At 42.5% G+C, this 16,786-nt stretch overlaps 1 protein-coding gene across 1 annotated transcript in view; it reads right to left on the reverse strand.

Moving 5' to 3' along the window:
* The window catches only part of MAPK15 (mitogen-activated protein kinase 15), a 1,649,688-nt gene that overhangs the window by 675,838 nt on the left and 957,064 nt on the right, over window positions 1-16,786 (reverse strand). Inside the window, exon 8 of the mRNA XM_044067386.1 lies at window positions 6,811-6,974. Within this exon, the coding sequence (XP_043923321.1) occupies window positions 6,811-6,974 (164 nt within the window). The remainder of the gene's footprint in view (window positions 1-6,810; window positions 6,975-16,786) is intronic.

A 16,786-nucleotide genomic window follows, 5' to 3' on the forward strand; every position in this document is an offset into this window, starting at 1 on the left:
CAGCTATGGTTGAAAATGGATACAGAAAGAGCGTAACTGAAATTTTCAGGAATGCGTGACGAATACTATGAAGGTTATAGTGGATGATCTTCAGTCTGATGACTACTGAATGTACTGGTTGGAAAACTGTGAAGAATGTAATTCGACACAACATGTCAGGAGGCACAACTGTCCAAAATATAAACTGCCGAAACAGGAAACCAACTAGTCATGGATGCACTCAGAAAACTGTCCTAAACTAGAAATAGCCATGAAATAATGTCTTCTACAAGCAGCAAAAAGCTGCACAAATCCTAAGTGAGTCTAGTAGAGCTATTCACAAAAGTACTCCATAAGTTGCAGTCTCATCCAGGATGTTGCAAAGGGAGCTTAAGCTGCTTCTCTCTCCTTCTCTGAATCAAATGGCTTCTGTCCTTCTTTCTCAATGAAGCAAGCAGCTATACAGACCCTAAATTAGTCTAGTACAACAGTTCATAAAGGTACTCCTATGTAACCTGATACTAAAGGGTCTCAAGTTGAATTCTAATGCCTGAAGACTGACTCCGCATTTCCAATAACAGTGACCAGATACTCCTCCTCCTTGGAACTTTCCAAGCTTTTTTGCAACATCCTGCCTTTGTCACACAATTATGTGCTGACAAAACAAAGTACATGTTAGGCAATTATCCTCTGAGTGCCACAGTTGTAAAGGTGCAGACTCTCTTACAATGCATGTCCAGCAACCTCCCTTTTCTTAGTAAAAGGAAGAGTTCTTAGAAAAAAGTACAGTTGTGTAAAATCTTACCATAATAGTAGATGTCCTTCTCTTCACTGTCACAGTATTCCTTACAGTATGGATCCTCAGACTAGAGCAGACCGACGTCTGGCCAGTATACCAAAACCTTAGGTTGTAATAGGGACATCGCACATCACATGTATGCTCCCCGCCCACTCACAGCGTAGGGCATAAAGGTAATGTAAGGACATGCCTTCTTCAGAAATGAAAAGCCCCAGGAAAAACAACAGTCCAAGGAGAAAAAAAAAAGGAGCGTGCGCATCCCGAATGAGAAAGAAACAGGGGGAGGGAACTAATACTGCAACAGTGAAGAGAAGGACATCTACTGTTATGGTAAGAGTTTACACAACTGTACTACATCCGTCCATATCACTGTTGCAGAATTCCTTGCAGTAGGGAGAGTATAAAAGCTCAGGAGGAAAGGTGGGAGGAGGAAGGTCCAGGAGAGCCTTCAAAGAAGCCATGCAGGATAGCCCTGGCAAATTTGGCTCTAGCCCTGGAAACCATATCCAACATACAGTGCTTAGTAAAAGTATGCACAGAAGTCCAAGTATCTCATTCAAGGATGGAGGAGCTATTCAGTTATTTGAAAAAGCACCATAAGAAGCTACAGGCCTAGTAGAATAAGCCTTAACAGAAGACGAAAGACTTTTCCCATGAAAAAAACTAACAAAAGGAAATGGTCTTAGAATCCATGAATAAATGGTTTGCTTAGAAGCAGCCAAACTTAAAGAGTTAGGATGAAAGTAAACAAGAGCTGCTCAGATTTATGAATGGCTTTAGTTTTATCCAAATAATATCTGAGTTGTCTATGCAAATCCAAGCCATGTAGAACCTTCTTATTAGCAGACTACAGAGAAGGGAAAAAAGGGCAAATGAATAGACAAATCATCATAAGGGACAAATCATTAACTACCTTGGGCATAAAAGAAGGATTAGTACAAACAGACACCCTGTCCTTATGAAAAACTAAAAAAAGGAGGAATAGCCATAATGGCCTGCAGCTCAGACACCCTTTGGGCTGAGGTAAGGGCCAAAAGAAGAACAGTCTTCCAGGAACAATGCTGTAAAGAAGTTGAAGCTGCAGGCTCAAAAGGAGCCTGAATGAATTATTCCGGGACAAAATTAAGGTCCCAGGAAGGAGGAATATGCTTCTTGGGAGGCCTAATATGAAAGGCACCTTTAAGGAATTGTTTGACCTCAAATCTAGAAACCAAAAGAGCAGTCAAAGGCAGGCAACCAGAAATGGCTGACAGGTGGGCTTTAACAGAAGAGTATGCCAACCCAGCATTAAGTATTTCACACAAATAAGAGAGAACCAGAAGAACTTCGACAGAAAGTGGATCAAGATTATGAACAAGCCACCAAAAAGAAAATCTCTTCCATTTAGCCAAATAAGATTTCCTGGCAGTGGGTTTCCTGGCCTCCTGCAGAACCCAAAGCATGTCCTCAGAAAAAAGGTGCCTAAAAGGGATCAAATCCTTATCACCCACAGCATCAGCTGAAGAGCGGACAAGTGAGGATGCTTGAGAGATCCCTTGTCTTGTGTGAGTAGGTCCACCATGTGAGGTAACTTGTGATGATTAACATTGGCTAAATATAGAAGAAGAGGAAACCAATGCTGTCTGGGCCAGAAGGGAGTCACTAACAAGATTTTGGGAGCATCTTGTTCTATCCTGAACAGGACCCTCGGTATGAGAGGAAGGGGAAAGAATGCATAAGGAAACATCCTATTCCAGAAAAAAGATAGGGCATCCACCTTCCAAGCCAGAGGACATGGGACTCTAGTGCAAAAAAGAGGAAGTTGTCTGTTCAGATGGGAGGCAAAAAGATCTCCATTAGGAATACCCCACTGGTGGATAATGTCCAGAAACACATCTCTGTGAAGCATTCATTCATTAGTCTGTGTAATGCTCAGAGAGTCTGCCACAATGTTCTGATATGAAGGAATTTAAATAGCCTGAAGAGTCACCTGATACTGGACAGCTAGATCCCAACTTGAACAGCTAGTCTGCACAAGAGGTAAGACAATGTCCCCTCATGATTGTTGATGTACCACATCACTGTAGTATTGTCTGTGAAGATTTTGAGGGGCCCTGGAAGGAAAAGAGAATAAAAGGCCTGAAGGGCTAGGAGAAGAGGTCTCATTTCTTTGAAACTAATATGGTCCTTCAGCGACTGTTCCACCCTGAACATCAAGGCAAACATCTGCAAAGCCTTTAGGGTTGTGTGAGACGTTGAATCCCTGACGACTTCAGAAGGGATCACAGCAGAGGAATCCAACTGAATAACCAGGTGGCCCTCTGCACTTTCACCATCCTTGACAGAGACATCTGGTGGAGATGGTACAGCCTAAGAATCTGACCATACTTTCCTGGCCTTCTTCTTCATCAGGCCAGGACGATTCCGCCATAGTACCCTCAGCCAACAATTTCAGACATTGGTTCTCCAGGTAAACATCTAAAGAGGAGGGACAACTATGCAATGTTTTTGGGAACAAAACTTGACAAATATGACAAGACATATAGTTCTGTGAAGCACCTAAGCAAAATAAACACTGCTCGTGATGGTCCTTTTGGGGAATATGTCTCCCAAACTGGCATTTCCCCTGTCTGGATGACATGAAACCAACAACCACAAGTAAAATAAGATGAGAAGAACCATCCTCCCCCCCCAAGGGGCACTTATCTGAAAAATGGCTTGGCAGCCAGCAGACGAAACAGCGTCCAGACCAACAATCTGAGATGACTAGTGGCAAAGAAGTTCTGAGGAAGGTACATCTGTATGTCACCTTTATGCCCTACCCTTTGTGCGGGGAGCATATGTGTAACATATGATGTCCCTATTACAACATAAGGGTTTGGTATACTGGCCGGATGTCAAGCTGTCCTAGGCAGGTCTATGGTTATTAATTGAACAGACTAACCATTGACCAGCGCATCACTGAAAACAAAAGCAAACCATCGACCATCCATTCCTCAAACTTGCACTGCATCAAACCTGTGAGATGGGGAAGTAACTAGTTAGCGAACACTTCCCGTCTAACAAATGGCAGTATTTCAAACCCATCCAGGTGGGGGGCTTTGCCTCATCTCCTGCACCGTGAGCCACTTCACCCCCCACTCTCTAACTATATATACTAACTACGAGATTGCACTAAAGTAGGGAAAAATGAGACAGGAAAGTGTTGGCCATCTAGTTACTATCTCTGTGTCACAGGTTTGATGAAATGCACATTTGAGGAATGAACGTTTGCTTTCGATGATGCGCCATTCGACAGGGAGTCAATTCGACGATTAACCACAGACTCGTCCTAGGCAGGGGATCCCTACTGTACTGAATACTGCAACTATGACATAGAAGGACATCAAGGAATGCAAGTAGGAAGATTAGATAACTAAATAACAGGATCAGATATCAGACAGCAATAATGATGAAAACTGTTTTTTTATCAAACTTGTGAGCTGATTTATGAGAAAGTGGTTGCCAGTGAGGATGTAACTACTTTTGCTCCACAAATCCAAAAAGGTTTTAAATAAAGAAAGAATTTCTTTAAGGATTCTGGTAGTGTTAAGATATGAAAGTGGCTCTGCTCTGAAAAGAAATCTCTGTTACAGGCCCATCATAACTTTCATGTACAACATTAATGGTACCACTGAAATTAATATCATGTGGCAGAGAGCCAGAACACTATGAACAGTAGTCATGGTGTGAAATGCAGTATTTAGGAGAGAAATACTGAGCTGTAAAATTGCTTTCAAAATCTATTGATAAAACAGGAGGACATCTCTTTTTCCTGTTTTCCTGTTTCTGTCTAAGGTTGTTTAGATATGGACAGAGGAGTCAAATGCTCAACATTAAACTTTGACCTATGCTGGACCTCAAAAGGGACTGTCAGTTCTAATGGCTTAATCAATATGGCAAAATTATTCTTTCTGCAATATTTTCATAATTCACAAGATGCAGCATTCAAATAGGAGAATCCACCACTTAAGAGTTGGATGACACAACCTTACAGAGGAAAATTCAAGATCGTCCACCAGTGACATTTCTGGGTCTGGCTCCTTAACTTCTAAAATTATTTCTAGAAAAATCAAAATCAGATCTGATATAACTACTGACAAAGATGCCAGACTGTTTTATGTTGGTTTAATTTCTTCAAGTCTTTCAGGTTTCTAATACCAAGATGGGAATGTACCCCATTCCTAAGTCAGAGTATGATTAAAGTTCATGAAACTAGCATTGTTTCAATCTTTAATGTTAGCCAAAAGTGCTCTTCACAGCACCCAAAATGTGCCCTGAACTGACTTCTTCTTCTGCAATTCATACAGAGTTACATGTATTGGCAGCATTTCAAAATATAACTGTAATTTTCTTTTTCATTAGATATGCTGTGCCTACTACTACTGGAACTGTCTGGATATCTTTTTTCCACATTGCTCTCGTTTCTGCCTGCAAATCCTGGTATTTTATGACTCTGGGTCTCTCTACACTAAATACACTGTAATCACTGTGTGTAGCAGTTAAAATGATCAATGCTACCTTTGTCTTTTTTTCCCTGGACTACTATATCTGGATTTCTCACAAACATTTTTTGAACTGTTGGTTTGTTTGTTTGTGTCTTTCGGCTTTTCCCGGTTAGGGGTCGCCACAGAGGAACTCCGGTCCGCTAATGATTGGCAGTATATTTTTTACGTGCCGAGTTTGCCAGCCCTGACGCACAACCTTCCATGTCTCCACACAGAAGCTAGCTAGCTGATCGAAAATGGCGCAATGTCTTGCTGTGAGGCGACAATGCTACCGCAGCACCACCACCGCAGTACTATTTTTTGAACTGTTGGTAACGGGATATAAACATCATCTTTCTCTACAATGTTTTGTGGTTCATATTTCCAATGCTTCTGCACTACTTCAGTGTTGTAGTGTTTGCTCAGTCCCCAATGCAACAGTCTTGTCATATTATTGTGCCTTTCATTATACAGGCCTTCCACCATCAGTCTATCACATCCAGCAACAAGATGTGTGACTATTTCCAGTTCTTTTTTTACAGAACGTGCATTTGGCTATTTCTCCCACATGTTCAATGGACTTTGTAAATCAATGTGTACATTGCATTTCTTGCACAACTCATTTTTTCTTCTCATGGTTTATATGTGTAGTGATCTGTTATGATACACTTTATATGACTGCAAGGCTTGCTGTGTGTTGCTGATCAAACTGATAGCTCACATTTCTTACTTGACCAACTGACCTGTTGTTTTGTTATTTATATGACAAGGTGTTTCACAATCCATACATGCCACATACATTGCTAAGTTCAAATGTTTATCTGACATATGTCCTGGTGTCCTTCATTACTTAATGTGACTCTTATCTTGAAGAGTCAGTGTTTCAGTGACTGTGCCTTACTGTGGTGTCAGTGTGTCTACAGTGACAGTACCTTTTACTTTGGCAATACAAAACATTCTGCATTGATGCTTACATGAACCTTGCATACATGGGTTTTAATGCTTAGAAAACATACACCTGCCTCACTATATGCATGACCAATGCTCTGTATCAATACTCGGGCGGCACAGTGGTGCAGTGGTTAACACATTAATAAGCCAGCAAGCAATGGTTTCTTTCCCCGATGGTGGGGGGGTGCTTGGTGTTGGAGTTTGCATCTTCCTGTGTTTCACGGTTTTTTCTCCGGTACTCTCCTCCTCCCACATTCCAAAGACATGCATCTGGAGCATTTCTGCTGAAAACAGGCTCTGTGGAACCTAGTCGGACATTCCCGGTCAACAAATGTTAAATAAATAAAATCAATATAACACTTTCAAGCCAACTGTGCCCTACTCCTTACAAAATTATTGTACTATTAAGTCTTACTGCTTCAAGGAACACTAAGTTCAAACCTAACTGGAAATCATAAATCAAAGTTCCTTTTCTGAATGCTCAATAGAAATACAAATAATATTAACAGAAATAACACAACTGTTTCATCTAGCCACAGTATGTGAACATCACATCACAAGTTCATATAACCTTACCTAGTAGAAGCAAGTAAAATCTCAGGTGCTCGGTACCAGCGAGTGGCAACATATTCAGTTAGTGCAGGAGTCTCTTGATCTTCCTGGATCTGGTATAGTGAACGAGCAAGTCCAAAATCACACAACTTCACAAAACAGTCTGAATCCAGGAGGATATTAGATGGCTGTAATTAAACATGTTGACCATGACAGAAAATGTCAATAACTTCATGAAAATAAATGTCGTGATGAGTCAGAGTACGTTTTAGTTAATTTAAAAGTCCATTTTATACACTAGAGAAAAAAATAAAATCAATTAATGTTCCTTCTGGAACAGGTTAAAAATTCAGCAAGGAAGCTCATAAAAGAAGTGGGGAATGCATATGAAGCAAGACATACATTTCTGTGAATGTACTCACTATAACAGTACACATTTAAATAAACTCACTGCTGCACAAATTCATTATACAAGCTGGTACTACAGGAAGGCAGATGTCAGTCAGGTTCATCTTTTTTTAATCAGTCAGACATCCAAAAGATGTTGGATACAATCTTGAGCTACAGAACTAGCAATGGATCAGCAGCTAGCATACTTAACTTTGACACCAGAAAGACAACAAAGCTGTATGTTCTATCCCCACATCAGCTGCTTGGATTTGTGATACTGAACTGCAGCACAGGATGGTTGGATGTTGTACTTCTGATGTATTGTCCTTTAGAAGATCCCATGCACCTCAGCTATTGACTACTCAAGTGGATGCAAATGATCCCCTAGCACTTAGCAAAAAGAGTACTGGAGTACTGGAGTTTTTCACTGAACACTCAGTAATGCAATGCTACATCACAACAACAAAACTATTTCAAACTTTTAACAAAACACAAAATATCATTAACAGATGCTCATATGTAGCCTCTGTTATACAAAAGAAAGAGAGAATCTAGTTATCCAGATTTTCCATAAAAATGTTTAATCACTTAGTACTCATCTGAAAACCTGGAATAATGAGGGCCCATATACCCATAACACAGACTTTCCTTTGATAATCTTTGAAAAGAAAAAAGTGACCACTTTTCAGACTAGAATTTTCCACCTGATTACATTCAATATAAACACAATCAGAAGTTTCACAAAACATAAAAACAGTTTCATTCCTTTTTACATCATTTATCCATCAAGAATCAATTTGCCATGCACTATCATGTAGCATCTTGAAAATAAGAGTAGGTTTTAACAATATCTATTCTCTGCTTGTTATAAACTGGTATCCTCTTCCAACACTTACCATCCCTTTTCAAAAAATCTCAATATCACATAAGCCTTTTCTAACGGTTAAATGTTCTGTATTAATTTGCTGCCTCTGCAGTTTTTCCACTACATTTTTCTTTTCATTACTCCCTACTGTGAAAATAGCCACTTTTCCTTCTCCCATGCTGAGCACTGATCTCTGTAATGTTCACTTAACTGCTGGCTTAAACTTTTATTTACTCCAGTAGTCTTTTATATACAATCAAAAACAGCAAAGAAAAAAATATGCAATTCACAATGTTTAAATATCCCTTTTTGTGTTTCTGTCAAAAGACTTCTTTTTTGATTGGGCTACTTCTTTTACCCAAGATACCCAAGGAAAAAAGACCGATAACTCAACCTCCAAATGCTCAGGTAACAAACAGACTGCTGATTAATACTGTATCAATTCCAGTAAACAAATGTTGGGCAAAAATATGTTCTCGTGACGTTCTAAAAGCTTACTAGTGAAACCATGTTTTCCAATATGATTTCTTATTGCTTTTCTACACCTTTCATCCCTCAAAATTTTATAACTAACACAATCAAAATCAGAAAAGTGAAACTTTTGAGTAATTTCAATACTCCAGTATCCTGTAGATTTCTGCTAATGTGAAATCCAAAACTATTTAATAATCTTTCCAATTTTGCTTCTGTAATACTGATATGCTTTTTGCCTCTGCAATGCTAATGTGCCTTCTTACATGCAAAATAAAATATCTGAATATATATAGTAAGAAATGTTAGTGCATCACTTATATTATCACTGTGAATCTGGCTTAACATTCCAAATTATGCTTATTCAAGAAGACAGCTTTGTTCCATTCTATTTTTTATTCAAAGCCGTCCACCTATACAGCTATTTTATTAGGCATAATCAAAAATTATGGCATATGTGTACTATCTACCTCTAAACATTAGGCCCAAATCATTACGGTGTAAGTACTAAAATAATCTTATCATTTTTAGTGTGTACTTTTATCCTTGGTGTCAGACAAATGATATCCCTTCCATAACAGATCAGGTCATTCATTTCTTTAAAGGAGGAGAAATAATCAGAGCAGACCTTACCCTGTCAGCCGTCAAGGTTTTTTCTTCCTGTAATAGCCCAAGTTCCCCCTACCCTAGGTGGTTGACAAGCATGCTTCCTTACAAGAGGGCCTGTTATGCGCTCTTCTTCAAAGTATTGTGCATGCTTTGGCACATATCCCATTTGTAAGGCTACTGCCTATTTCAGCTTAACAGAGCCACGGGCAAGCCCACAGCTAAGGCATTGTGCATGGTACTCCTGCTTCACTGCAGCAGTTAGTTTCACAGAAAACAGACCACATCCCCCCGCCATGACAGGCAGGCCAGAAAGTACAGTTGTGTACACTTACCATAAATGTAGATGTTCGAGTGTATTCACTGTTGCAGTCATCACCTGTGGGTTATCCCTGCTTTGGTAGCCCTCTTCTGGCCCGAATACCAGAGTCAATGATTTTCTGTGTCGACTGCTGTCGCTTGCTGACTGATGTCAGGTTGTCAGTGCTATAAAGCAAGGCAGCTGATGCCATTACATCAGTTTGTCTTGCCCTAACCAGTCAGAAGCCCCAGGAAATATGGCAAAGTGGTCCTGGCGGTTAACAACCACCCCAAGAAGCTTATGTCTCTCTAAGGAAAGATGATATAAGGGGGAAGGAGGGAGGGAAACCAGGACTGCAACAACGAATATACTCAAACATCTACATTTATGGTAAGTGTACACAACTGTACTATGTTCTTCGTGTTTCACTGCTGCAGTCATCACCTGTGGGAGGATTCCCAAAGCTGAGAAAAGGGGTGGTAGGATTAGTAAGAGACCTAAGCCTGGGTCAGCAAGCCCTGCATACCTGCAGAGGCAAATCCTGCCCTAGCCTTAGAAAATAGAGGTAGGTGGTAATGCTTGGTAAAGGTATGGACAGAAGTCCACGTGGCAGCTTCCAGGATGTCCATAGTGGGAACTCCTCTGAGGAATGTTGTGGAAGTGGAGGCTGCCATAGTGGAATGGGTTTGAATAGATTTAGTGGGGGCAGGGTTTCCCATGTAATCTGTAGCAGAAAGGGATACAGTATGATATCCATTTGGAAATGGTTTGCTTGGAAATGGGCTTCCCTTCCGCCCATGGGGCAAAGCTGACAAGTAGTTGGTCTGTTTTCCTGAAGGGTTTGGTATGGTCTAGATAGTATCTGAGATGCCTGTGCACATCTAGTGAGTGCAACATTCTTTCCCCCTTGTTTTGAGGGTTAGGAAAGAAGGTGGGTAGGTGTATGGCCTGGTTGAGAGTCACATTAGATACCACCTTGGGCATAAACGAGGAGTTAGTCCTCAGGGAAACCCTGTCTGCATGGAAAATGATGAAGGGCTCAATGGCCATCAGTTCCTGAAGTTCTGAAACCCTTCTAGCTGAGGTGATAGCTAGGAGAAAAGCGATCTTCCAGGAGAGGTATCCTAGTTCTACTGAAGCAGCAGGCTCGAAGGGTGGTAAGATTAGTTTTTCCAAAACATAATTCAGGTCCCAGGCTGGCATGGGTGGCCATCTGGGAGGTATGATATTAGAAGCCCCTCTGAGGAATTGTTTGATCAAAGGATGGGAGAAAGTACAGTTGTGTACACTGACCATAAATGTAGATGTTCAAGTGTATTCACTGTTGCAGTCATCACATTTGGGTTATCTGCTTGCAGTAGTCCTCAGTCGGCCTGATTATCAAAGTCTTAGGTCCTGGATCGGTTGGTGTCTCATCTTCCATGATGTCAGGTAGTCAGGGGTATAAAGCATGCAGCAGATGCCATTACATCAGTTTTTCTTGCCCCAGATGTCAGGTGCCCCCATAATGCGAAGCAAGTATATACAAGGTTACACCTCCAACAAAAAAGCAAATGCACCAAAAAGCTTTAAGCATAGTAAACAAGAATAGAGGTATAGTCAATAAAAGTCAGGGGGCTAGAGGGAGGGTAACCAGGACTGCAACAGTGAATACACTTGAACATCTACATTTATGGTAAGTGTACACAACTGTACTATGTTCTTTGTGTTTCACTGTTGCAGTCATCACATTTGGGTAGATTCCCAAAGCTAACGATGGGGGGAGGTAATTAGATAGCATTAGGACCAGCTATAAGACCCTGCAAGACTGCAGTGGCAAAGCCAGCTTTGTATTTAGAAAAAATTGGCAAGTAGCAATGCTTGGTGAAGGTATGCAGAGAACTCCAGGTAGCAGCTTCTAGGATGTTCCTGGTAGGGACACCTCTGAGAAAGGCTGTAGAGGTAGATGCAGCCCTGGTTGAATGTGATCTTTTCCCCTGTGGGGAAGGTTTTCCATGGTGCTTATAGCAGAAATTAATGCAATGGCCTATCCACTTAGAAATGGTTTGCTTTGAAATGGCCTTCCCCTCTGTCCCTGCAACAAATGCAAACAGCAGCTGTTCAGATTTCCTGAGAGTCTTTGTCTTGTCCAAGTAAAATCTAAGTTGTCTGTGCACATCCAAGGAGTACAGTATTCATTCCCCTTTGTTCTGTGGATTAGAAAATAAGGTTGGAAAATGAATTGACTGATTAAGGGCCACACTGGATACCACCTTGGGCATGAAGGAGGGACTGGTCCTGAGGGACACCCTGTCAGCATGAAAGATGATGAAAGGCTCCACTGCCATGAGGGCCTGTAATTCTGACACCCTTCTTGCAGAAGTGAAGGCTAGAAGGAAGGCTGTTTTCCAAGAAAGGAATTTCAACTCTGCGTTTGCAGCTGGCTCAAAGGGAGGTAGAGTGAGCTTTTCCAATACAAAGTTAAGGTCTCAGGGTGGAGTAGGGGCTCTCCTGGGTGGTCTTAAGTTTTTGGCACCTCTGAGGAATTGCTTCAGCAGTGGATGAGAGAAGAGGGGTGGTTTTGTATTGTAATGAGCTGAAATGGCTGAGGCATGAATTTTGATGGAGGAAAAGGAAAGGCCCTTGTGAAGCATCTCAGTTAAGTATTGAAGAATATGGGGTAAATTGGGTGCTGCTGTGCCCATCCCCTGAGTTTGGCTCCAGGAACAGAATCTTTTCCATTTTTTAGCATAGGACTTTCTAGTACTAGGCCTCCGTGCCTCCAGAAAGGCATCCATCACTTGCTTACTGAGGGGTGGTAATGAGGGATGGAGAGATTAGGTAATTAGCCAGGATGCCAGGTTCAGGGTTTGAAGCTATGGGTGCAGAATCTGGCCCTCCTGCTGGGACAGCAGGGCAGGGGTCTGAGGCAGGCACCATGGTGCCAGCAGTGACACACTGTGCAAGAGGGGGTACCAGTGTTGGCGTGGCCATTCTGGTGCAATCAGTATTGTCATTGGTTTCTCCTGTTTGATCTTTAGCAGTACCTTGGAGAGGAGAGGCAGAGGGGGAAAGGCATAAACTGATAGGTTTTTCCAGGTGAAGGACAGGGCATCCACTTTACAAGCTTGTTTGTGGGGAGTCCTTGAGCAGAATTTGTCCAACTGGTAGTTCTGGGGGAGGCAAACAGGTCTATCTCTGGGCTCCCCCATTTCTTTCTCAACATGTTGAATATCTTTGGTTCCAGTTTCCCCTCGTGTGGGTCCATGAGATTTCTGCTTAGGTCGTCTGCCAGTGTATTTAGCTTTCCTGGCAGGAATTGAGCCTGTAGGTGCACTTGGTAGCTCAAGGCTGTGTTCCACAGAGCCATGGCTAGTCTGCAGAGAGGGTATGAGTGGGTTCCCCCCTGCTTGTATATGTACCACATAACACTGGTGTTGTCCATCTTTACCAATAATTGTCCTGGAAGAATGTGGTCCTTGAAGGTTGTCAAAGCATTCTGTACAGCTAACATTTCTTTTTGATTCATATGCAGGTGCATTTGATTTGGGTTCCATTTGCCCTGAATTCACTGCCCTGCCAAGTGAGCCTCCCATGCATAGTCTGATGCATCTGTTGTTAGGGTTTGTGCAGCAGGGGGTAGAGTGAATGGCAGTCTCTTGTTTTGGTGGCAGGCCTCTGCCCACCAAAGGAATTCTATCTGTAGGCAAGGTACGATAGGAATTATTGATTTTAGATCCTGAGAATGTTGACACCATAGGCTTTTTAGATACCATTGTAGTTTCCTCTTATGCAGTCTTGCATACGGAGTTAGTAGAAAGCAACAGGCCATGAACCCCAGGGCTTGCAGTATTTTCCTTGTAGATAGCTGGGTCTTTGTGGCCAGTAGTTTGAAGTAGACTGTCAAATGAACTTGTTTCTCTGGCGTGAAGAAGGCCATCTGGGAAATTGTATTCAAGCTTGCTCCCAGGAATACAATTTGTTGGCAGGGTACAACATGTGATTTCTTTTTGTTTATGGTGTACCCCAGAGACATTAGCAATTTCTTTACAAATGCCAGATGATTTAATAGTATGTCCTGGCTTTCGGCCTGAATTAGACAATCATCCAAGTATGGGTATATCTGAATATTTCTTTGTCTGCAAAATGCAATGACTGGAGCTAGGCACTTTGTTAATACCCTGGGCGCAGTAGATAAGCCAAAGGGCAGTGCAGAGAACTGATAGTGCATGTAGCCTACTCTGAAGCGTAGGTATCCTCTGCAAGATTCCCTTATTGGGATGTGCAGGTAGGCTTCCTTTAAATCCAGGGTTGCCAACCAGGCATCTTTGCCTAGCATGGGAGGCAGCTGATGAAGAGTTAGCATCTTGAATTTTGGGATTACCAAAAATGTGTTTAGGATAGACAGGTCCAGGATAGGACGTCAGGAATTGTCTTTTCTGGGTACCAGGAAAAGTCTTGAGTAGAAACCTTGCCCCCATTCTTCTTCTGGGACAGGCTGAATAGCCCTGATGCTTCAAAGAGAGAGAACTTGCTTTTGAGCCTCTGCCCACTGATTTGGGGGTAGCTCTGGCCAACCGTTTGGGGTTGGTAAGGAGTGGAAGTGGAATCTGTATCCTTGGGAAACTATATTTAAAACCCATTTGCCCTGGGTAATGAATTCCCAATTTTTTGCATGCAGAGCAATCTTTCCCCCTAAAGGAACAGTCAGTTGAGCAGGGCTTGGAAGGTTTAAAGTTAAGTCATTGAGACAGTTTACCATAGGGGGGAGTCTTACTACTCCCTGCTTTGGAAGTGGGAGCCCCCACTGCTTAGGCCTGTGAGTACTTTGGGACTGAAGCCTGGGTGCTCTGCTGGTTCTGGGTTTGGACTGAGAAGGCCTGGAAGAAGCAGGAAAGGACTAATTCTTAAATGGCCAATGCCTACTAAATCTAGGAGGCTGTACCTGCAGGAAATCTTTAACAGTTTGCATAGATTTAGCTTTTTCCTCCATCTTTTTAAGTACTTCTTCTGCTCTGTTGCCAAACAGGTGGTCTTGGTTTAAGGGAGCATCCAGTAATTTAGCTTTAACATGATCTGGCAAAGATTGCTCCTTAAGCTAAGCATGCCTTCTAAGTACAGACCCAGTGGCAGCTGCCCTGCAAGATGCCTCTAATGAATCAAAACCACACTGCAAAGTATGTTTTCCAACTTGTTCAGCAGAATGCATTAAATCCTGTAAATCTTTATTTTCAGCACAGTCAGGAATCAACATCATTTTCTGTTTAAGCAATCCAATAATATGCTGCTGATACTTTAACATATGAAACTGGCAGTTTAAGGCCCTAATGGCCAAGGTTGCAGACGTGTATACCTTCTTACCCCATCTATCCAGCACCCTAGAATCTCTATCAGAGGGGGTAGGATTTTTGGCAGTAGTAGCCTTAATGCCCTTGGGTCCCTGTGAAATGATCTCAGGATCCGCAGTAGGATTTTTAAAGAGGAACTTGTGAGAGTCAGGTACCCTATAATACCTATCAGGTTTTCTGGGAGCAGGAGGTAAAGAGTCAGGGGCCAGGCTAGATTCCAGGAAGGCATCATCTGCAATGTCCAGTACAGGCGGGACAGCTAAAGGCCTGTGTTGAGGCAGGAGTAAGAATTCCCTAAGCCTCTTTTTGGAGTCAGAGTAATCCTGGCTTTCTCAACAAAAATGCTCCCTAAGAGTATGCAAGGTTTCACCAAAAGAGAAATCCTCTGGAGGGGAAGCAGAGGGAATGGAGTCCTCTGCATCAGAATCCTCATAGGTAGATAAGGGCAAATCCTGGTCATCAGAGAAAATAGAAATTTCAGAATCCTGATCAGAAAAATCAGAAGGAAAATCAGTCCTAGGTTTCTTACAGGGGGAAGGATGGCTTCCCCTGATTAGAGTAATAAGGTCTTCAGCCATTCTTATCATTTGTTTTTTAGGCATAGGGGCCTGACCATGCAGTCTGGCTGTTGGTTTTCTAGGCATGGATCAAGTTTTAGGCCTTGAAGAAGAAGATGGTGTCGGTTTAATATGCAAGTCAGCAGGCCTGAATACACCCTCAGAAGCCGGTGCTTGCACAGCGGCTCCGGACCCATCCAAAGTAGAGACATCCGCAGGTTCCACAGTCGAAGAAGCATCTCACGGCATACCAGACTCTGAATGGGTCTCAGTAGAGGCCTGCGAAACTGAAGTAGCGGGTATCAAGGGCTGCAAAAGTGCCTCACTGAGTACCAGTGAACTGACGAATAGCTTAGAAGCGTCGTCGGCAGCTTTGGAACTAAGCGGTCTGTCTCTGTCTTTATCTTTGCATTTTTTCAGAATGTTGGTAGTCGGGTGGCTTACCGAAGCCATTTTGGGATAATTGAACCGAGTACCAAAATATTTAGATGTGTAAATGAACCGACGACAAATAGTACAAGGTTTGAATAAGGCACAAAACCGACAGCGAGGTACGTCGTGGTCTGGGCCTAAGCAAGGAATGCAGTACGAATGAAAATATTTATGAGGTATTTGCTTTCCACAAGAAATACAGTTGTTAACTTTTACTGACATCGGTTTAGAGCAAGAAAATGGATCCCCAATGGGGTACTTAGCTTAGTTGAAGACTTCATATCTGAAACTTGAAAATGAAAATTTCAGGAGTCGGCTGATAGGCACTTGCGAACTGCTTCTGCTTTGGGCACCGCACGGCAAGAAAAACTGATGTAATGGCGTCGGCTGCATGCTTTATACCCCTGACTACCTGACATCATGGAAGATGAGACAGCAATTGACGCAGGACCCAAGACTTTGATAATCAGGCTGACTGAGGGCTACTGCAAGCAGATAACCCAAATGTGATGGCTGCAACAGTGAAACACGAAGAACATCAGGGGCTGATCTGTGTCAAAATGAGCTGAAATGGCTGAGGCGTGGATTTTAATAGAAGAGTAGGAGAGGCCACTATTAAGTAGCTCCGCTAGATAGTTCAGGATAAGAGGGATGGAAGGTTGTGAGGTACTGCCTCCTCTGGACTGGCTCCAGCAGCAGAATCTTTTCCATTTTCCTGTGTAAGATTTTCTGGTGCTGGGCCTTCTGGCCTCTGCAAAAATGTCTAGGACCTGTTTGCTCAACTAAGGCCCCTTGTTTGCCTCTAATTAGCCATGCTGATAGTTTGACAGTCTGTAAGTCTGGGAGCAGCATCCCCCCCACCTTAGTCAGGAGGTCTAAGATCAGGGGAAGCTGCCTGGGAGGCTGTAATGTCAGGCTGTGCAGTAAGGGGTACCAGTGCTGTCTGGGCCAATTTGGAGCAATGAGGATGGCCTTTGGTCTCTCCTCTCTTATATTGATCAGTACCTTGGGAATAATAGGCAGAGGAGGGAATGCGTACCCAAAGAGGGTG

The sequence above is a fragment of the Protopterus annectens genome, chromosome 3.part1 (genome assembly GCF_019279795.1).
Source record: "Protopterus annectens isolate FY-2018-M chromosome 3.part1, PAN1.0, whole genome shotgun sequence".
NCBI lineage: Eukaryota > Metazoa > Chordata > Ceratodontiformes > Protopteridae > Protopterus > Protopterus annectens.